Source organism: Podarcis liolepis (assembly GCF_965112155.1).
Source record: "Podarcis liolepis genome assembly, chromosome: 1".
In the NCBI taxonomy this organism is placed as follows: domain Eukaryota; kingdom Metazoa; phylum Chordata; class Lepidosauria; order Squamata; family Lacertidae; genus Podarcis; species Podarcis liolepis.
The window spans coordinates 129,522,321-129,544,380 of record NC_139554.1 but is presented as its reverse complement, the minus strand read 5'-3'; the positions used below and the strand labels follow the sequence as shown (position 1 = coordinate 129,544,380).

General features: G+C 45.4%; 1 protein-coding gene across 1 annotated transcript in view; it reads right to left on the bottom strand.

Moving 5' to 3' along the window:
• The window catches only part of DYTN (dystrotelin), a 40,802-nt gene that overhangs the window by 17,918 nt on the left and 824 nt on the right, over positions 1-22,060 (bottom strand). Inside the window, exons 2-12 of the mRNA XM_083473300.1 lie at positions 21,602-21,659; positions 19,702-19,776; positions 18,527-18,728; positions 16,674-16,759; positions 13,974-14,071; positions 12,233-12,304; positions 9,088-9,251; positions 8,281-8,392; positions 6,560-6,705; positions 2,990-3,161; positions 427-497 (exon numbers count right to left, since the gene is read on the bottom strand). Of these exons, the coding sequence (XP_083329426.1) occupies positions 427-497; positions 2,990-3,161; positions 6,560-6,705; positions 8,281-8,392; positions 9,088-9,251; positions 12,233-12,304; positions 13,974-14,071; positions 16,674-16,759; positions 18,527-18,728; positions 19,702-19,776; positions 21,602-21,659 (1,256 nt within the window). The remainder of the gene's footprint in view (positions 1-426; positions 498-2,989; positions 3,162-6,559; positions 6,706-8,280; positions 8,393-9,087; positions 9,252-12,232; positions 12,305-13,973; positions 14,072-16,673; positions 16,760-18,526; positions 18,729-19,701; positions 19,777-21,601; positions 21,660-22,060) is intronic.

Here is a 22,060-nt window from a genome sequence, read left to right as displayed (position 1 = left end):
TTTCTTTGCTGCCAAGGGACTTTCGTCCCGTTTTCTCTGGCATCGCAACTTGCCGCTGCCCTTTTGTGATTGCAATCAAGGTGCCACCCCCACACCTGAACGGAAGCGCGAGAGATTATCTGCCTACTCTCTATTCGAGATGGACCACCAGACATACCTATCACCCACTTCTCTGACCTGGCGGCCGAACCTGATTGATGATAAGTGCTTCCCCCTTCGAGCCGGCTCAGCCACTTTGCTGCACTTGCTGCTGAGACAGGGATGCAGAGACAAACACTCCTGAACGCTGAGGATGTAAACCACTGATTGAGAGTGCCCCATTCCTCCCACCCCGGCTACGCTCTCATTTGGCTGCATGGTTCTCACATGCGTTACAGTCCAAGGCTCAAGGATCTTAATCAAGGCTACAGACGTCTGCATACCCACCTCCTCTCGCTGTGAAGGGCCTTGATGGATTCCTGTGTTTTAGCCAATTCCGCCTTAAGAGAAGCAAGTGTCTGTGGGAAGATGGGAAGATGAAGGGGGGGGGGAGTTCATAGCAGATGCACAAAAGAGAAAAAAGTCATGTTTTGCTGGGCAAGAACTGCTGCCTTTAACTGTCCTAGCTATGTACAGTGGTGCCCCGCAAGACGAATGCCTCAAAAGATGGAAAACTCGCTAGACGAAAGAGTTTTCCGTTTTGGAGGTGCTTCGCAAAACGAATTTCCTAATGGGCTTGCTTCGCAAGACGACAATGTCTTGCGAGTTCCTGCTGGTTTTTTCCCCTTCCCCCCCTTTTTCTAAGCCGCTAAGCGCTTATCAGCTGATCCAATCAGCAGATAAGCCGCTAAAAGCCGCTAATAGCGCTAATCCGCTAATCCGTCAATGGGCTTGCTTCGCAAGACGAAAAAACCGCTAGACGAAGAGAATCACAGAACAGATTCTTTTCGTCTTGCGAGGCACCACTGTACTTCTGGTTAGAACGGGGAAAACAGAACGAGGTGTGGGGGAATCACAGTCTAACACAGGCATAGGCAAACTCGGCCCTCCAGATGTTTTGGGACTATAGCTCCCATCATCCCTGACCACTGTTCCTGTAGGCTAGGGATGATGGGAGTTGTAGTGCCAAAATATCTGAAGGGCTGAGTTTGCCTATGCCTGGTCTAACATGAATAGGCTGCTTCTTCTGTCCACGGCCAGCAATGGCTTTTTAGGAGGTTCTGCCACATGCTATGCCAGAGGGTTGATTGCCCTTATATAGGAATACACACACACACACACACACACACACACACACACACACACGTCTTGTGACATGATAAAAGCCAACATAAGCTTTTGTGGAAATTCCACTTTGTCAGTTTGCATGAAGTGTTCATCTCAGGGAGCAGGAATGCATGAGTGTAGCTGGGGAGACAGGGGAGAGCACACTGAAAATGGCAATTAAATACAAAATGCACAGCCTATGGATATTTAATTAAAGTTTAAGCGTATTCACAATAATCACAGTGGCCTTTCACAACAGCAGTCATTAGTGATACTATAAAAGCATTGCTATGTCCATTATTATCTCCTACAGGAAACCATTGAAAAAAGTATATAAATGGAGAATTTTCTGGATACCAGGTTTGGGGCAAGTGCTCTTCAGTGAGAGAACCTCAGCGGAGATTTGAAATCATAAAATATGTAGCAAGGTAAAGCACGAAAATAAAGTCTGTAAGACCTTTAAAACATGCCGTTGTAAGTTCCAAAAATTCCCTCTTCCCTTAGCATAGAAAAGACCACATATTTAATAAGTTAAAGATGGCTTACTTACAAACTATCCAAAAGTCAAGTTCATGTGCTTTTCCATACACCACTCAGGAAACACAGGCAGTAAAACTTGGCTTAGTAGTTACAGTGGTGAAAGTTCCTAAATTATTGGTACAGGAACACAAGAATGGCTTCTAAAAGCCATGCAGTCTGAGCAATCAGCTCTGACCTCTCTCTTTACATGCTAAGCTTCTCAGGTAGACTGAAGGGGAATAAAAGCCTTGATTGCCTTCATCGCAAGCCTGGCAGGACAGCTTACTCTATGGCATTAACCCCTTCATGCATTAATTAGACTTAAGTATGTTAGTCATAGGGATGCGGGTGACGCTCTGGGTTAAACCACAGAGCCTAGGACTTGCCGATCAGAAGATCGGCGGTTCGAATCCCCATGACGGGGTCAGCACCCGTTGCTCGGTCCCTGCTCCTGCCAACCTAGCAGTTCGAAAGCACCTCAAAAGTGCAAGGAGATAAATAGGTACCACTCTGGCGGGAAGGTAAACGGCCTTTCCATGCGCTGCTCTGGTTCGTCAGAAGCGGCTTAGTCATGCTGGCCACATGACCCGGAAGTGTCTGCGGACAGCGCTGGCTCCCGGCCTCTAGAGTGAGATGAGCGCACAACCCTAGAGTCTGTCAAGACTGGCCCGTACGGGCAGGGGTACCTTTACCTTTACTTTATGTTAGTCATAGGGATGCGGGTGGCACTGTGGGTTAAACCACAGAGCCTAGAACTTGCCGATCAGAAGATCGGCGGTTCGAATCCCCGCGACAGGGTGAGCTTCCATTGCTTGGTCCTTGCTCCTGCCAACCTAGCAGCTCGAAAGCACATCAAAGTGCAAGTAGATAAATAGGTACCACTCTGGCGGGAAGGTAAACGGTGTTTCCGTGCGCTGCTCTGGTTCGCCAGAAGCGGCTTAGTCATGCTAGCCACATGACCCGGAAGCTGTCTGCGGACAAACGCCGGCTCCCTCGGCCAATAAAGCGAGATGAGCGCCGCAACCCCAGAGTCGGTCACGACTGGACCTAATGGTCAGGGGTCCCTTTACCTTTACCTTTATGTTAGTCATATGAGGCTGGTTATCCCACAGAATCTTCATTATATTAAGAAAAATATGCTTACGGGAATGAAATCAAATTTACACCATTTGCAGCTTACAAAGTATCAGCACATGCTGAGATGGTGTTTATTGGAGCCCCGTACCTGACTGGATGTTTTCTCTTGACATAGTAGGCTATTGTTGTTTGCCATCGTCTGTCCTTGGGATACTTCGGCATCTAAAGGACTGCTTAACTGTCGGTCCAAAGTACGCACTGAGCAGATAGGATGAGATGGCACATGCTGCCTTGAAGAAGTGGAATGACGAGAGCAGAAGCTGCAAAAATAAGGTAGAAAGGAATTAAATGAGATGCTGAACAGGCAGACGAAGGTGATAGACTCCATGGGACTGGCTGAAATGACTGGCAGAATCCGAGACCAGGGGAAAGAGACGGCGGAAGAAGATTGGTTGAAATTTAAAATTTATCTTAAGAAATATTGTAAAATTAATGAGTGCTAAAATGTTGCGGTTATAAAAAATAGGGGATTACAGCTGTAAAAGATTAAGTAAAAGAAAAGAATAAGGAAAAATTAGATAAAATCAAGGGGGAGGATTTGCTGAAACAAATTTGGGAATTGGGATGCAGAAAGGGGAGGTACGGGGAAGTCGGTGAAGTAAGTTTTAAGAAAAAAAGGATTCAAAATTATACATGTTTGTTTTTTTGTGTGTATGTTTGTATTGTGTATTGTGTGTGTTTTTATAATTTGTGAAAATCCAATAAACATTTATAAAAAAATAAAATAAAATGAGATGCTGAACAAACTCCCTCCTCCCCTCATCCATATGGCAGCCAGAACATTTCCATATAAATAATGTTCTGGATCCAAATAACTGCACAGTTGTTCTGCATATGCAAGAGATGTTTGGAAGTCTGATCAGAAGTCCCCCTGCCCGCCATATTGCATAGCAAATCCTCCCATCAAATTAAGAAGAGTTTTCATTTTTCCATGGAAGCAAGAAGAGTTACCGTCGATTGAAGAATGGAGGCTGAAGTTAATGGACTATGCAGAATTAGATAAATTAACAGGAAGGATTCGAAACCGGCGAGACCAGAAATTCACGGAAGACTGGAGTAAATTTACGGACTATTTGAAAAGTAATTGTGAAGAACAGATGACGTTTGTAGGGTTGCAAGAAGTTTTGTGAGGAGTATTATTAGAAGCATTGTAAAAATGGACAAGGGGGAGGATGATTTGTTAAGAGATGTAAAGGCAATATAAAGTTAAGAAATGCATAAGAAGTGGTTAAAACGGTGGATCATCAGAGGTGCTGATGGAAGACCAAAAAAGATTGTATAAGTGATAAGTTTAGTGGTACATTTTATAATTTATATGTTAAAATAGTATAAAAAAACAAATTAAGAAGAGTTTGATAATCTGTTTGATTGTGACATGGAATGGCAGGGATGGGATATCTGCCATTCCAAGAAGAAGTCAGACACTGCAGTGAAAAAATGCAAGATTTTGCAGGCACCAAACTTTCCCAGACACAGGCTACATTTGAAGCCTAGCTGAAGACCAGAGCATGGTTTATGGCAACTAGGAGGCAGCTTGAGATACTAAAATATTACAAGGTTCTTCTGTTACTGAAGCAACTGAACTATCGGGAAGGAAACAAAAAGTTCAGAAGACAGTGAAACTGGAGGGCGGCAGAAGATCCATGAATTAGCAAGTACAAAAGCATCCACCATCAATAGAGGTATCCAATTCACAATCGTTACTTGAAAGCAGTAAAGTAAGAGGCCCTGAGTGCTCACTGGAAGGACAGATCCTGAAGCTGAGGCTCCAAAACTTGGGCCACCTCATAAGAAGAGAAGACTCCCTGGAAAAGACCCTGATGTTGGGAAAGATGGAGGGCACAAGGAGGAGGGGACGGCAGAGGACGAGATGGTTGGACAGTGTTCTCGAGGCTAGCAGCATGAGTCTGACCAAACTGCGGGAGGCAGTGGAAGACAGAAGTGCCTGGTGTGCTCTGGTCCATGGGGTCACGAAGAGTCGGATACGACTAAACAACTAAACAACAACAACAAAAAGTAAGAGGAGGCTTTCAGATGCAGCCACCCAATGCTGACTCGGGGGCAGGTACTGACGATAACCTCTGCCTCCAGCCCTGTGATTCCTTCTTGTTGGCATCTGTCTGTCTTGGGAGACAATGCAGGAAGGCACGTTTGTGGGTGAACTGCTTGAATGAGCAAGAATTGAGGGCTCCAGCCAAGGAGGTCTGGCATCTGTGTGCCATTCTGATGAAGCACATCTTATCTATGTTCTCTCCTCCTCATTGTCCCATGCACCAGGTTTAGAGGGCAGCCGGGCAGCCAGATGGCTTCCTCCTTTGCAATGACTCACCAAGTCAAACACATCCTACCAGCCATGCAGGCCTGATGATTGCTGCCCGCCTAAGATTACAAAAATGAGGGTTTGTCAGGAAGCTGCCAGACCAGGAGGATACGTGGCTGGGAGAACATGACGCACATTGTGCAAATATGCACACACAATGCCCATGTAGATATATAGAAGCTTATTGAAAGCGCGTAGGTTTGCCTCCTACATAATCTGAAGACATTTCAAGTGGCGTCTGCAAGGGACATTTTTTTCATAAGTAGTGGGATTGCAAAATTGTTAAGAAATATTGGGAAATGATTTATAATGAAATGAAGAAGATGCTTAAAATAACTTTTGTTAAGAAACCAGAAGCTTTTCTATTAGGTATAACAGGAGTGAAAATACCAGGACCACAAAAAGACTTATTTAAGTATGCAACTACAGCTGCACGAATACTGCTAGCACAGCACTGGAAAGAAGAAGGTGTCCCAGCTAAAGAAGATTGGCAAGTTAAATTAATGGAAAATGCTGAAATGGCAAAACTGACATTGAAACTAAGAGGAAGAGATGACAACGAGTTGAAAGAAGTCTGGAAGGACTCTATTGCATATATACAGAAGCAATGTACACAGGTTAATACATTAGCAGGATTCTAGAAATATCTGTAAGGAAATATGAATGGACAACAAGTAATTTTAATGATTTTTTAAAATTAAAATGGACATGTGGTATGATGATAAACCATGGAACCAGGGAAGGGACTAGGGGTAAGTCAACTTTTCTTTTTCCTTTTTCAATTTCTTGATTTTTTCTTTTTTTATGTTCAATTATGAATATGTATTACTGATGCTATTGTTGATGTTATTTTTTCTTTTCTTTGTTTTTCTTTTCTTTGTTCTTTTTCTGTTTTATATTTGGAAAATTAATAAAATATTATAATAAAAAAAAAACACACAAGTGGAGTCCGCAATGGAAACAAAGAGGAACATTTTCCATTTGCGTTAACCCCTCTGCAGATGAGGGAACGACACCCTTAGGGATTCTGGAAATGCTTCTTTTCTTAATGACCTGCTCAGCTCATAAAGCTGAGCACAGGGAAGCAGCAAAGGAAGGGAAAACATTTTAACATGATAAAGCAACTCATTACGAAGTTATTAGGCTGGAAGTGCAATACTGAAGCCCAGCTGAAGGCTAACCAGAGGAGGCCTTCTTCCCACGCTCAGTGAAACTGCAGGAAAACAAATTTCGGCTGACATTGGTCCAGGGTGGCCGCACTGTTGAGAACGTGCTGCCAAGGGCCAGAGAGAAGCAGCCGAAGAGCTACAAACACACAGCATCGAATGACGCACTCACTGTGCATGGCTGTCAGCAGAGTCGCCTGCATCCCCCACCACCATCAAGGTCTTCCTTCTCAGAGCTTCCTTCCTCTCGCAGCGCCCTTGGAGCAAGTTGTTTCGGATGATGCGGAAAAACAACTTTGTTCTCTCCTTTGTGGACACCTGTCTGGGTGGCAGGGCGATGGAGAAAGAAGATGGATATACAAAAGGACAGCTAAGAATGTTAAGAGTTCATAGAATCCTAGAATCATAGAGTTGGAAGAGACCACAAGGGCCATCGAGTCCAACCCCCTGCCAAGCAGGAAACACCATCAGAGCACTCCTGACATATGGTTGTCAAGCCTCTGCTTAAAGACCTCCAAAGTAGGAGACTCCACCACACTCCTTGGCAGCAAATTCCACTGTCAAACAGCTCTTACTGTCAGGAAGTTCTTCCTAATGTTTAGGTGGAATCTTCTTTCTTGTAGTTTGGATCCATTGCTCCGTGTCCGCTTCTCTGGAGCAGCAGAAAACAACCTTTCTCCCTCCTCTATGTGACATCCTTTTATATATTTGAACATGGCTATCATATCACCCCTTAACCTCCTCTTCTCAAGGCTAAACATGCCCAGCTCCCTTAGCCGTTCCTAATAAGGCATCGTTTCCAGGCCTTTGACCATTTTGGTTGCCCTCCTCTGGACACGTTCCAGTTTGTCAGTGTCCTTCTTGAACTGTGGTGCCCAGAACTGGACACAGTACTCCAGGTGAGGTCTGACCAGAGCAGAATACAGTGGCACTATTACTGAGTTGGCCCAGGTAAGATAAATGAGGGGCGATATGGGTTGGAGGGCGAAAGCTCCTTGGCTGATTTGGAAATGGGGAGGGGAGATGACGAGAGAGATATGTGTAATAGATGAGGAAGGGCTGTAGGAAAGGCGGGGAAGTAAGATTAAAGTGGGGTTCTTGGAGGGAACTGGGGGAAGGTAAAGATTTGTTTATGTAAATACAATAACCAGCAGAGGGCCTTCTGGCGGTTCCCTCACTGTGAGAAGTGAGGTTACAGGGAACCAGGCAGAGGGCCTTTTCGGTAGTGGCACCTGCCCTGTGGAATGCCCCCCCCCCAAGAGATGTCAAGGAAATAAACAACTATCTGACTTTTAGAAGACATCTGACTGCAGCCCTGTTTAAGGAAGTTTTTTAATGTTTGATGTTTGATTGTGGTTTTAATATTCTGTTGGGAGTCGCCCAGAGTGGCTGGGGTATAAATAAATTATTATTAGTATTAGTATTATTACAAAATTATTACAAAATTATTACAAAAACTAAAAACTGCAAAATTATGAATGCAGCCCCAAACAGCAGTATTAACACTACACCCGAAAAGCTTTCATTCAGAAAGAAAACCACATTTGCCTGGTGCCAAAAGGACAATGAACCAGGTGTCAAGAGAATCTCTGTGAGGAGAGGACTCCACAAATGGGGTGCCACCACTGAAAAGGCCCTCTCTTTCTGCTAGGCACTTTGCCTTAGGATCAGGGGTGGGGAAACCTCCAGCCCTGGAACCCCTGTTCAGAGATCGGGGTGGTGTGCAACAATATATTGTGGCTAAAATATCATCCTTTCATTTCCTAGGAAATAACTCTTTCTTAACACAGTGATGCATGCCAGAATGCAAAACTTAGCACCAACCACCCAGTTAACTCAGCATTCAGTAGACTAGTAGACTGAGCAATAGAAGTGAATGGGTCCATGACTAACCGGCACACAGTGCTCCATCACAGGGTGAGATTTCTTGTGAGGTTTGCAGAGTTGTCCGGTAAAGAAACAGACTTGGCAAATGTCAAAGTTCAGGCACTTCAGGCAACGATACCTGGCCAGACAAGAAATGAAAACCTAGTAAAGACCAGTAGAGATGGAGAGAGAAATGCAATTCAGTCTCCATTTACAGCAAATTTATTAAATCTGCCCTGACTGTCCAAATCAATATGAGAACCAGAATGCAGCCATCCTTCCAAATTCACACTTATCTGAATTTGTGGTGCAGTTCTCCAGCCAATGTTTACAAAAATGCACATATTACCGGGGGGAGGAGGGGGGAGGTGGGATGTGCATCAAAATGAAGATACTAGTGAAATTAATATTCAGGAATGTATTACACTAAGAGAAACTGCTTGGGGGAAATGTGCACATTTGTTAACACTATATACAGGAATATGTTTGTTAGGAGAAATCTGCACTAAAATGTTGAATAGTTTTCAGGAGGGATTAAAAAACAAACCTGCAAATTGCTGCAGAAATGTGGAGAACTGAATTTAAGATTGGAAAAAAAATGAGAAATAAAATGAGAAACTGACTTATCCTCCCATCCCTAGTGGGAGATTCACAGAAACGGCTCGATTCACTTGAGAGGAATATCCATGAGTAAATGAAACAAAAAACACCAAACGAGAATTTCCTATACCTCCACGAAGCTAGATTCAGCCACCCTTCAAAACTAGATTTTTTGTGCAATTAAGCGGCTGAATCTTTGAATAGCACTGGCCTAGTTCTTATGATACAACACACCTTAGTCCAGTGATAGGAAAGCTCTTGCAGATGTTACATTTGACCTGGTGTTTGACCATTTCTGTTGCTGACAATCTGTAGCAGGTGGGGAGCCAGAGAAGGATGGCAGGTTCGGACTGGAGCCAAGCTAAGAACCTCTCTTCATCAACTGCAGAACCCAGAACCTGAAAGAGAACACTAGTCCTTAGCTCAAACAATAACTTTGTCTCAGGCACAACATGTAGCACAAAGTCTGGCTTTTCATTGGAAAAGATCACTCTAAAAACTAACCCACAGGTTTTTTACGAGTCTGTGTTGAAATCTCATCTATAGCTGCAAAAGAATCCAAATAAGACATACTTAAAGGTAAAGGGACCATTAGGTCCAGTCGTGGCCGACTCTGGGGTTGTGGCGCTCATCTCACTTTATTGGCCGAGGGAGCCAGCGTACAGCTTCTGGGTCATGTGGCCAGCATGACTAAGCCGCTTCTGGCGAACCAGAGCAGCGCACGGAAATGCCGTTTTCCTTCCCGCTGGAGCGGTACCTATTTATCTACTTGCACTTTGACGTGCTTTCGAACTGCTAGGGTGGCAGGGACCAAACAACGGGAGCTCACCCCGTCACGGGATTTGAAACACCGACCTTCTGATCAGCAAGTCCTAGGCTCTGTGCTTTAACCCACAGCGCCACCCGCGTCCCTCAAGATATACTTAGAGACCCGTTAAAACCAATGCTCTTAGGTTAGCCCTCTCACTGATGTCAATGGGTCTACTCTATGACTCAGTTGAATACAACTCTCTGGTTTTGGAGCTAATCTCTATCATGGCCAGGGCTGGCCCACCCGTGAGGCAAAGTGAGGCGACTGCCTCAGGCGGCAGGATCCGCAGCAGTGGATCCCAATGTAGATCTTTACCCCAACCCCTCATTTCTGATGTAGATCTTCGCTCACTACTTCTTCCTGGCTGGGAGGGGGCACCAGTTGTTTGATTCACCTCAGGTGCCAATGGCTGCTAATTTAGGCTGGCGTCCTTGAAAAAATTGGAGAGGCGGCTCTCACTGAGGGTGGAGAAAGCAACTGAGAAAGAGCTGCAGTTCTTTCTGAAGACACAGCTCTCCTGCTGAACCAACAACTCTGCTCTGCTCTGCTCTTATGGAGTCTCCAGCCTGAGTCTTGCATGGAACAATCCAGGCAGGGCTGTCCCACCCATGGGGCAAGGTGGGGTGACCTCCTCAGGCGTCAGGATTCACAGAGGCAGCAGATCGTAATGTAGATCTTTATTTCCCCTTTGTTCCTGATGAAGATCTTCACTCAGCCCTCCTCATAGCTGTCAACTTTTCCCTTTTCTTGCAAGGAATCCTATTCGGAATAAGGGCATTTCCCTTTAAAAAAGGGAAACGTTGGCAGCTATGGCCCTCCTTCCCTGGTGGGGAGGGAGGTGCCATTTTGTGGTTCGCCTCAGGTACCAAAATGTATTGGGCCAGCCCTGTATCCAGGGTACCAGTGAAGCCTCTACTGGGGTCTTTGCTCAAAAAGGGCGGAATGTCTTTTGTGACGGTGATAGCAGTCTTCAAGGTCCATAAGATGCGATCTTAATTGGATCTGGTCTCTTACAGTTCAGGAAATCACTCTGTTTTGTGACAGAAGAATGAAGGGACTGTGCAATTAAGTAATATAACTCAGAAGTGCATTTTCTGCCAGTGAAGATGGTTATATATGACCCAAGCTACATTTGTTTTTGTTTTTTAATAAATATTTTTATTGCTTTTTTTCCAGATACAGATATTAAGTCAGATATATAAAAGAGATACCAGAAAAAGAAAAGAAGAAAGAAAAAGAAAATCATCTTTCCAAAACATTTTTCCATAACCAACCGGACTTCCCCACATCTCCCTCACCTGCATTCTTTACAATAAAAATATCAGCAAATTATAACCTTGTTTCATGCATTCTTTTGTTCTTTCGAATAATTATATTTTGGGTTTAAAATACTTATTATCAATTTACTTTTACCCTAAAACAAATGTAGTGTTATTTTAAACTTTAGTCCTTTCATAAATATAACTTAATTTCCCATACCACCAAATCTTATTGCTGAAGCTAGATTTTCCAAATCATGCAAATTCTTAACATTCATATAACTTATAAAATTTTTGTAAATAATCCTTAAATTTTTTCCAGTCCTCCTCCATTGTTTCTTCTCCCAAATCTCGGATTCTGCCAGTCATTTCATCCAGTTCCATATAGTTCATCAATTGCGTCTGCCACTCTTCCAGTGTGGGCAAATCTTGTGTCTTCCAGTATTTTGCGATGAGAATTCTTGCTGCTGTAGTTGCATACATGAAAAAAGTTCTATCCTTCTTTGACACCTTCTGGCCGACAATGCCCAGGAGGAAGGCCTCTGGTTTCTTGGGGAAGGTGTACTTAAACACCTTTTTTAACTCATTATAGATCATTTCCCAGAAGGCCTTCACTTTTGGACAGGTCCACCAGAGGTGAAAGAATGTCCCTTCAGCCTCCTTACATTTCCAACATTTATTATCAGACAGATGATATATCTTAGCAAGCTTGACTGGGGTCATGTACCACCTATATATCATTTTCATAATATTTTCCTTCAAGGCATTACATGCCGTGAATTTCATACCAGTGGTCCATAACCTTTCCCAGTCTTCAAACATAATATCCTGAGCCCATTTTATCATGGCTGATTTGACTGTCTCATCCTGAGTGTTCCATTTAAGCAGCAGGTTACACATTCTCGAAAGTACCTTAATCTTAGGTTCTAACAGTTCTGTCTCTAGTTTCGATTTTTCCACCTGGAATCCTGTTTTTTTGTCCAACTTAAAAACCTCTTGAATTTGAGCATAATGAAACCAATCTTGCACCTTATTCTTTAATTTTTCAAAGCTCTGCAGCCTCCAATTGTCTCCAATTTTTTCTATTATTTCCCAATATTTCGGCCAGCCGGCCTCCATATTGGGTCTTTTTCGAGCCTTGGCCTCCACTGGTGATAACCACCTCGGGGTCTTACCTTCTAGTAAGTCATTGTATTTTGTCCAGACCATAAATATTGCTTTTCTGACAATATGGTTTTTGAACATTTTATGAACCTTTACCTTGTCGTACCATGACCCAAGCTACATTTGATACTGTATTTTAACTTACCCCACTGAAACAACTCGTCACTGCAATTTCCACGTTAGACAGGTTACGGCGTTCTCCCACGACTGCCAGGATCTGCAAAACACATTGCCACCATAAACCCTCAGCAAAAGACCACCGCCATCAAACGGAATGAGAAGAGGCTATATAAAAATAAAGGGAAGTGAAAAGGGCATTTCTGCCCTGACAAAAGATGATGGGTTTTATTTAAGGTGTCACACCTGAAACTTTAACTCTGTGCATGTATGTTGGCATGTCAGTGCGTTGTCATGACCTAGGACTCTGGCTTCCCGTCCTGAGAGGAAGAGGCTAAGGATTGAGAGGGCATATTAGACAGGGATTTAGCTTCAAAACGAGCCTTTAAGAGCCCTTCCTCTTCAGGCGTTCTGGCACCAAAGGAACCCATGGTGACAGTGCCTCCCTCTTATCCAAGCATCCTTGGAATCTTATGTTTGTCCTTTCTTGACTAGCTGATTCATTCCTCCTTATTGTCCCACCCTCTCTGATCTGCACATCTCATTTTTCCTATCTGATGACACTCAGCTCTATCTGCTGATGGATGGCCACACCGACTCGGCCCCGGACACACGGACCAGATGCTTGGAAGCTGTGGCTGGTTTCGTGGGAGCCGATTGAAACTAAATCCTTCGAAGACAGAGGTCCTCTGGCTGGGTCGGGATGGTATGGGGATGAGGGACCAACTCCCTTCTCTTGCAGGGGCCCAATTATTGCCATTGCCTTTCGTTAAGAGTTTGGGTGTAATTCTTGACGCCTCCCTTTCCATGGAGGTGCAGGTTACAGCAACAGCCAAGGCGACATTTTTTCACCTTTGCAGTATCAAGCAGTTGGTCCCTTACGTTTCCCGCCCCGACCTGGCCACAGTGATCCTTGCGACGATCACCTCCAGGCTTGACTACTGTAATTCGCTCTACGCGGGGCTGCCCTTGAAGCTGTCCCAGAAACTGCAGTGGGTGCAGAATGCTGCAGCGAGGCTCCTCACGGGGTCTCTGCCATAGGAGCATATTCACCCAGTGCTATATCAGCTGCACTGGCTCCCGGTGGAGTACAGGGTCAGATTTAAGGTGCTGGTTTTGACCTTTAAATCCCTTCACGGCCTAGGACCCTCGTACCTACGGGACTGCCTCTCCCGGTATGCCCCATGGAGGACCTTAAGGTCCATAAATAGCAACCCCCTAGAGGTCCCGGGCCCTAAGGAAGTTAGATTAGCCTCAACCAGAGCCAGGGCCTTTTCAACACTGGCTCCAGCCTGATGGAACGCTCTGTCTCATGAGACCAGGACCCTTCAGGATCTGATTTCTTTCTGCAGGGCCTGTAAGATAGAGTTGTTCTGCCTGGCCTTTGACTTGGAGTCAATTTGATTCCCTCCCCCTTTTTCTTTTTTCCTTTCTCCTCCTGTGATGAGGATGCATTTTAATGTTTCAATGTTTTAATGTCGTATTTTAATCTTGTTTTTTGAGTTGTATTCATTCAGCTTGTTTTTTTATTGGTTGTTAGCCGCCCTGAGCCTGGCCTTGGCTGGGGAGGGCGGGGTATAAATAAAATTTATTATTATTATTATTATTATCTCTCAGTATTCTAGGAGACTCTGAAGTGAACAAACAAGGATGCTCTGGGAATATCCGTCAATCAGATATCCATGTTAGGGCCATGTAGTTTTTCTCACCGGTCTGCTTCAGGAGATTCACCACTTCTCTACTTCCACATTGCACAGTAGCTGAATTACCTGGAGTAAGTCTGTTAGCAGATTCCTCACACCGTTTCGAGAAATATGAGTCCGGCTGGCGCTCCTTCCTGCACAGGTTGCGTAAAGCTGAAAGAAAGCTGCCAGCATCAGAGAACACCAGTCAGAATTCCTGGAGAGTCAAGAGAGTTACCGTATTTTTCACTCTATAACACGCACCTGACCATAACACGCACATCATTTTTAGAGGAGGAAAACAGGGGGGGGGGGAATTCTGAATGAAACAGTGGATGTATCATTTTTGTGCCTCATGCTGTGGCCACAGACATGTGATCTGATGGTGAATTTGGGGTGACCCAATGCAAAAATCCTGAGAATCTCTGTGGATCTGTGCTTTGTAACCACGTTTTTGCACCATTGTGGCCCCAGGCAACAGTGGGTGCGTGATTTTTTTGGTGCAGGCTGTAGCCATGGACATGCTATGTGATCTGATGGTGAATTTGGGGTGACCCAATGCAAAGATCCTGAGGATCCATGTGGATCCATGCTTTGTAACCACATTTTAAGTGGGGAGGGAAGGAAAAACACAGAAGGGACAAGGAGCACGAGAGGGGTGTGCAGAGAAGCAGCTGGCTAAGAATGCAAGAGAGGGGTTTAACGGGGGGGGGGGGGAGGAAAGGAAGGCAAAAGTCCCCCCCCCCAAGCCTGCCCCCCCCACCTGCATGTTTTCCGGCTGCCTGCGAGTCCCTAAAATGCTTCCCTGGACGCAGCAGCACCGGAGAATGGAGAGGAATTAGAAGGAAGGACGCGATCCTTTCCTTTCCCCTCTGCTTGCCAGGAGGGGAGGGGATTTGCCTGCTCTTTGTTCCGTTTGAGCAAACAGCAACCGAAACAGAAGAGGGTGGGCAGTAAGACCCTGAGGCAGAATGCAGGAAAGCAACAGCTTCCTCTCTCGCGCGATTGGATTTTTGCCTGGTTTTTGCGCCTGCACTCGGGCCAGTCGGCTCCAGGGACCACAAATTCGCTCAATAACACGCACAGACATTTCTCCTTACTTTTTAGGAGAAAAAATCTGCGTGTTATAGAGAGAAAAGTACAGTATTTCCTAGCCTGCGTTCTTCAGGTCAGGTATTTGGAGCCGAATGCATGAGACATGTTATGTACTGAGTTGAATAGGATCCAAAATGCAGCAGTCTTATTGGTCCTAGAACAATAGGATTCAGAATGCAGAAGTCTGGTCCTAGAACAATAGGATCCAGAATGCAGCAGTCTGATTGGTCCTAGAACAATGCAGCAGTATGATTGGTCTGCAGGAGCCACCCAATCCAGCTCCAGAGGGCAGTGAATCCACAACCTGATTGGCCTACAGGAGAATTCTAGAATTAGCCAATCACGTGGGGCCCATTGTGTAAATAATGTATATAAAGCAGATACTTTGGGGGGACTTTCATTCCCCCTCACCACTATGAGCTGAATAAAGAGCATGAAATCCACTCTCAACTCTGAGTATATTTCAAGACACAATCATGAACCTGGGTCCCCTCAGTCCTAACCCAACACTCTAACCCAGGCATTCCCAAACTTGGCCTTCCAGATGCTTTGGGACTACAGTTCTCATCATCCCGGACCACTGGTCCTGTTAGCTAGGGATGATGGGAATTGTAGTCCCAAAACATCTGGAGGGCCGAGTTTGGGGATGCCTGCTCTAACCACTATACCACCAAGGTGCAGTGACATGGCATGATTACACAATTACTCACAATCCAACATGGAGCTGAATGTATTTAAGCCTTAGCGCAGTTCACTGTGTGCTGCACTGCAGATTTTGTCTCTCTGCCATTTCCTTTCTATACTAAGCCTTTGCCTCCAGGAATGGTAATTTTGGGTAATAATGGCACCCTGAGAGAGTCCAAAACATCTCAATTATGGATCTTCTCAATTTTGCACCCCCTCAGCTCAGCATCCCATGCGGGGAAAACACTTCTAGCACCCTAAATCCAGCACTGTTTGCCTCTGTAAAGGGATGCCTGACCATTAGGTCCAGTCGTGAACGACTCTGGGGTTGCGGCGCTCATCTTGCTTTATTGGCTGAGGGAGCCGACATACAGCTTCCGGGTCATGTGGCCAGCATGACTAAGCTGCTTCTGGCAAACCAGAGCGGCACACGGAAACACCATTTACCTTCCCGCCGGAGTGGTACCTATTTATCTACTTGCACTTTGACGTGCTTTCGAATTGCTAGGTTGGCAGGAGCAGGGACCAAGCAACGGGAGCTCACCCCATTGCAGGGATTCAAACTGCCGACCTTCTGATCGGCAAGTTCTAGGCTCTGTGGTTTAACCCACAGCGCCACCCGCGTCCCTTCCAGGAACGGTAATTTTGGGTAATAATGGCACCCTGAGTAAGGTCAAAACTTGGCACCCCAATGGATCTTCTCAATTATGGATCTTCTCAATTTTGCACCCCTCGTCTCAGCATCCAGTGCAGGAGAACCACTTCCAGCGCCCTAAATCCATCACTGCTTGCCTCTACTGATGCAAAAAGGGAAACTGAGAGGTGTAAAGGAAAAGAGAAACTGCATTTATTTCTGCTATTCTCTTTGGGCGGGCAGTTCATTTTTCACGTTTTCGTCTCTGCTTAGCAAGACTTGATTGCTTACTGTGCAAAAAAGCGTATATGTTTGTCAGCACTCTGAGCCTGACTTGTTGCGGAGAATAAATACAGAAGAGCAATACTGCTTACCTCTATATTTGGTAAGCAGGCCATCCCCTGAGAGAGCGATTAGAGCAGCTGCAGCTGATCGGGGCTGGATAAAGCCCACCCCATTCCTACAATGTAAGAAAAAGGGGCATGAAGCAAGAGGAAAATCAACAGCTGCTACATGAGTGTTAAGTTGTGGGTGAACATATCAGACGACACAGCAATTCTTCAAACAGCTCTTGTTTATTCACAGGCCAGAACAGAACTGAACTGAAGGGTTCAGTCAGCCTGCTTATATAGAGCTCCAGTACAATGTAACTGTAACAATTTTCTAAAACTATCCAATCACTGAACGTCACTTTCGATCCCTTATTTGCATAACTATCTACAGTATCCCCCTGCTGGCCCAGGGTGAGAACGTCAGTACATAACAATGAGCTATCTCCCAACTTTGGAATTTGAAGTCCCTTTTCCTGACCAAAATAAGGAGAAAGGTTCTACACCAGTGGAATCTGAAGCCCTCTAAATGTAGTTTGTTTTATTTAATTGTATGCTGCCTTTCCACAATGAGCTGTACTCAAGATGATTTACGACAAAATACAAGAGGTGTGGGTGTCCTGTAAGTCAATGTACAAAACGAGAAAAATTCATGCGGGAGAAAAACCCCACAATTAAGGAAACACAGACCCCCCCAGTGCTGCAACTTCTGTGTCTTTATGACGCTGAGCTACCAGTACCTCCTCCTTTAAGTAGGTGATAGTGTTACCTGGCATCAAGAAACCAGGTGTGCAATGTCCCCCCCTCTGCCAATCTCTGCTAGGCACAGGTTGCCCACCTTAGGTCTAGAGCAGTGGTTCCCAACCTTTTTTTTGGTTATGCCCCACCTAAGCACCTCTAAAATCCTGATGCCCCCCCCAGTGACATATACAGTGGTACCTCGGGTTACAGACACTTCAGGTTACACACACTTCAGGTTACAGACTCTGCTAACCCAGAAATAGTACCTCAGGTTAAGAATTTTCCTTCAGGATGAGAACAGAAATTGCATGGTGGCGGCGCAGAGGCAGCAGGAGGCCCCATTAGCTAAAGTGGTGCTTCAGGTTAAGAACGGACCTCCAGAACAAATTAGGTTCTTAACCTGAGGTACCCCTGTAATTCTTATTATTCAAAAAGTGAACTCCCATTCACGTGGAGGAAGCTAAAAGGCCATTAAAAGTAAAGGGACCTCTAACCATTAGGTCCAGTCGCGGACAACTCTGGGGTTGCAGCGCTCATCTCGCATTACTGGCCAAGGGAGCCGGTGTACAGCTTCCGGGTCATGTGGCCAGCAGAGCAGCGCACGGAAACACCATTTACCTTCCCGCCGGAGCAGTACCTATTTATCTACTTGCACTTTGACGTGCTTTCGAACTGCTAGGTTGGCAGGAGCAGGGACAGAGCAATGGGAGCTCACCCCATCACGGGGATTCGAACCACTGACCTTCTGATTGGCAAGCCCTAGGCTCTGTGGTTTAAGCCACAGCGCCACCCGCGTCCCATTAAGGCCATTAACTTGGTCTAACTCATTCTCAAATTGCCCCCCTTAAAAATCAAATTGCCCCCCTGTGTGTGGGGGGGTGCCCCACACTGGGAACCACAGGTCTAGAGCCCATTACTGAGGCCATGATACCATAACCTGCAACCTGAAAACAAACTAATACATGCCGTGCCAAATCACTTCTAAGGGATATTTACTGCACCTGTCGATCTGAAAATTGGCCCTAGTTTGGAATTGCCATATATATTTATATCTAGAACCATGGATTTAAAAAAACAAATGAACCAGGCATTTTTGCATCAAAACGTGAAGCTGCCATAAATCTGCCATGAGACACTGGGTGTCTCTGTGTTGCCACCTGTCATACGCAGAGGTCAGGAGGCTCAGAGTTAATTCAGCTGCCTTTGGCTCCACCTGGCCTGGCTTCTCTAATCTGGTTCTCTTAAACAGCTCCTTTAGCAGTCGCATGAGTTGTTCCACGGAGAGAGGCTTCTGCTTCTCTGCCTGGCATTTGTGGTTTGGCAGGATTTGCTGAATCGAAGAGACGTCAGTCAGCTTGACTAAAAAATAAAGCAACAAATTAATTCCGAAGTCCCACCAGCTCAACTCCGAACGAAGAAATTGTCATTCATTATTTCAACTTCTCACACTGCCTGGTTCATAGACCTCCTCCAAGTTAACTCAGATTTTGTAACTCTTAGTGACTGTGTTCAGACATCACAATAAACCATGGTTTTCACAATGGCGGGAATGAGTGTAGGCTTTTGCATTTCCGGTCCTCTTCTGGCACAGCTGTGAGGATGAGTCTGGAAGCTTTCATCCTCCTTTTTTCCATTAATTACAGCTTGTCATGTCACCTGAATTTGGACAAACTGTGATTAATCTTAACTGTGGTTTGCTTGAAACAACTAACTTCAAGCACTGGTTTATGAAGCTGGTTTGATTATCAAACAATGGTTAAGATTATCCGCAGTTTACGATTTGGACAATATGGGAAACTGTGGTTAATCCAAAACTGAAGTGAAAGTTTCTTCTCTCCGGTTGGGAGCTTCGATGGTGTTTCATTTCTTTAGGTCTCCTTCCCACCTGTTTATGCAGATGAAAACATAATATTCTGAACCCTTAGAGCACGGGTGTCAAACACAAGGCCCGCGGGCCGAATCCGGCCCGCCAGACCTCGTCATGTGGCCCGTGTAGCCGCCGCCGGCCACCAGCCTTCACCTTTTATTCTCGCTTTTTTGGGGGGGGGACACAAGAAAGCCGCCTCTTCAGCGCATGCGTGGCAGCCTACAAGCCAGAGAACGTCTGCCCTCTAGCGGCGCCGGCCGTTCTACACAAGAAACCTCCACTTTACATGTCCTTTACATAGTCCTACAGATATAACCGGCCCTTTGAGGGTGACCAAACTGTTGATGCGGCCCCCGATGAATTTGAGTTTGACACCCCTGCCTTAGGGCCATGCATTGCAGGTTCAGCACTGCATCCAACTCGGATCCTACCGAGTTGCACAGGAGGCCGGACTATTACACTTACGCTGGCATAGGCTTTGCACAGCACGGAGCTTCAGGGCTGTTCTGTAGACAGAATTCTCAATGGTATTCAGGGCCTCTGTGAAAAGAATGCAGAACATCAGGTAATCAGAGAGGCAGATTCAACCGGATACATTTGGAAATACATGGTTCCCCTTTATTGCGTTCACTAACTTCTCTGTAGAAGGTATACGACCTCTGAGCTCTCAATCATGGCTTCTTCTTGAGAGACTCGCTAGCCTGAAGATGTTTGTTGACCTATTTTGTACCTCATGCTATTATTAGGACTCTTCCCCCCCCCATGTACATTCCTACGTAGGTACTGATGGTGACCTGAAATGCCGTTCACTTTCTGTTTATTATGTTCCTTCCTTTTTCTTATGTACTTTCATCACATTGTTGTTACCCTAACTCTATGAATACAGTGGTACCTCAGGTTAAGAACTTAATTCGTCCTGGAGGTCTGTTCTTAACCTGAAACTGTTCTTAACCTGAAGCACCACTTTAGCTAATGGGGCCTCCCGCTGCTGCCGCACCGCTGAAGCATGATTTTTGTTCTCATCCTGAAGCAAAGTTCTTAACCTGGAGCACTATTTCTGGGTTAGGGGAGTCTGTAACCTGAAGCGTATGTAACCTGAGGTGTCTGTAACCCAAGGTACTACCGTAGACAGTTTTGAAACAAGAAGGGGGGGTGAACTGTTTGAAGGAAGGAACAGTCAGGGACATGAAAGGATTCTAAACTTTTCATAGGGACATTGTTGGCATCTGTCTGCCTCCGGAGACAATGGAGTGCGCCTCTGGGGGTGAAGTCAAACCACTGCATTAGTAGCACCAAAGTGACCTCCCTGGGGTGAACACCTGAGCAGTGTGTATGGAGGTTTTGTGACAAAAACATCGCTGATGTGGTCCAAAGGAAAGCAGAGCAATACGTTGGGTACCAGCTTGGCTGCAGGAGTTGCCGGAATGAGGCGTACAAGGCTGCACCCGAATAGCTACAACCACAGGACTCCCCAGTTTACTGCCTTTATTGACTTATTTGGGGCAGCGTGTTGCATCACGTGCTCGTTCCCCAGTGAATACCCACCAGTTGGTATTTGTTGGGGCCCCAGTTGGGCAGAAGCTTCACACTTCACCCTCAAATCTGTGAGCCCCAACTCTTTGTTGGACTTTGGTTCACCACTCCAACCCTCTCTGCCCCAACTCTTGCCTTCTTCCTCACTTATCAGGAACTCTGAGGCCTCCCTGTCAATAGCCCTGTCTCCCTCCCTCCCCACTTCATTCTCCAGATGTTCTTTGCCCAGTTTACCCAGCAGCTGCAAGCCCTGATATTGCATCCACGCTGCCCACCCAGGGGGCAGCCTCTCAAGTAAGTGCATGTACACACGTGTGTGTGTGTGTGTGTGTGTGTGTGTGTGTGTAACACAGAGAAAGAGACAGGCAGAACGAAACAGAGACAGAGGATTCAGCTATACAGCTGCAAATGCAACATTTTAAGTACATTTTAATGCATTATTCAAATGTGACACTAGATGGCGATGGTGAGCTTATGGCAAATTCAATATATTTTTCATAACGTTTTTGAAAAGGCATTTTCACAGCGTTTTTTAGTATGTGTCTGGATTCCACCAGAGACACAAAGTGAGTGAATGGTTGTGTACAGATTATAGCTTGGACGTGAGCCACAGGAAATGCGTATCCCAAAGGCAGGAGGGTGTGTGTGCGCGCGCGCGCATGAGGGCACTTTTTTCCGGGTGGGCCCATTGCCCGAATTAGCATAAGAGCCCCTCTGCTCTAAAAGCAAACCAAACGTTCAGACAAAGATCCAATTCCATTTGTAACAGGAGGCCAACGCATGAGATAACGGAGAACTTGTTGAGGCGCACAAGGAACCTTTTAATATTTACCTTGTTGGTCCAGATCCATCTTATTCAACTTGGAGACAGGAAAACAACGGTGGTGTCCCTGTAAGTAAATGAGCTATGATAGAAAGTTGCAGCTTTCAAGCAGCCGCAAGAAAATACACAAGAAGCACAACACAAGCAAGGGCACAGAATGATCAGCCTAGATGAACTAGATCTTAAACTCGTGTCCTGGAAGACCAAACAGCAAAAGCGAGAACCAGCACAGTGTTAAGTAATGATCAGTAATACCTCTTATTTATGATAGGTCCAATAATACTAAGATATAATGTCTACAATAACGAATTTAATAATTTACTGTATTTTTCGCTCTATAAGATGCACCAGACCATAAGACGCACCTAGTTTTTGGAGGAGGAAAACAAGGGGGGGGAAATCTGAATCTCAGAAGCCAGAACAGCAAGAGGGATCGCTGTGCAGTAAAAGCAGCAATCCCTCTTGCTG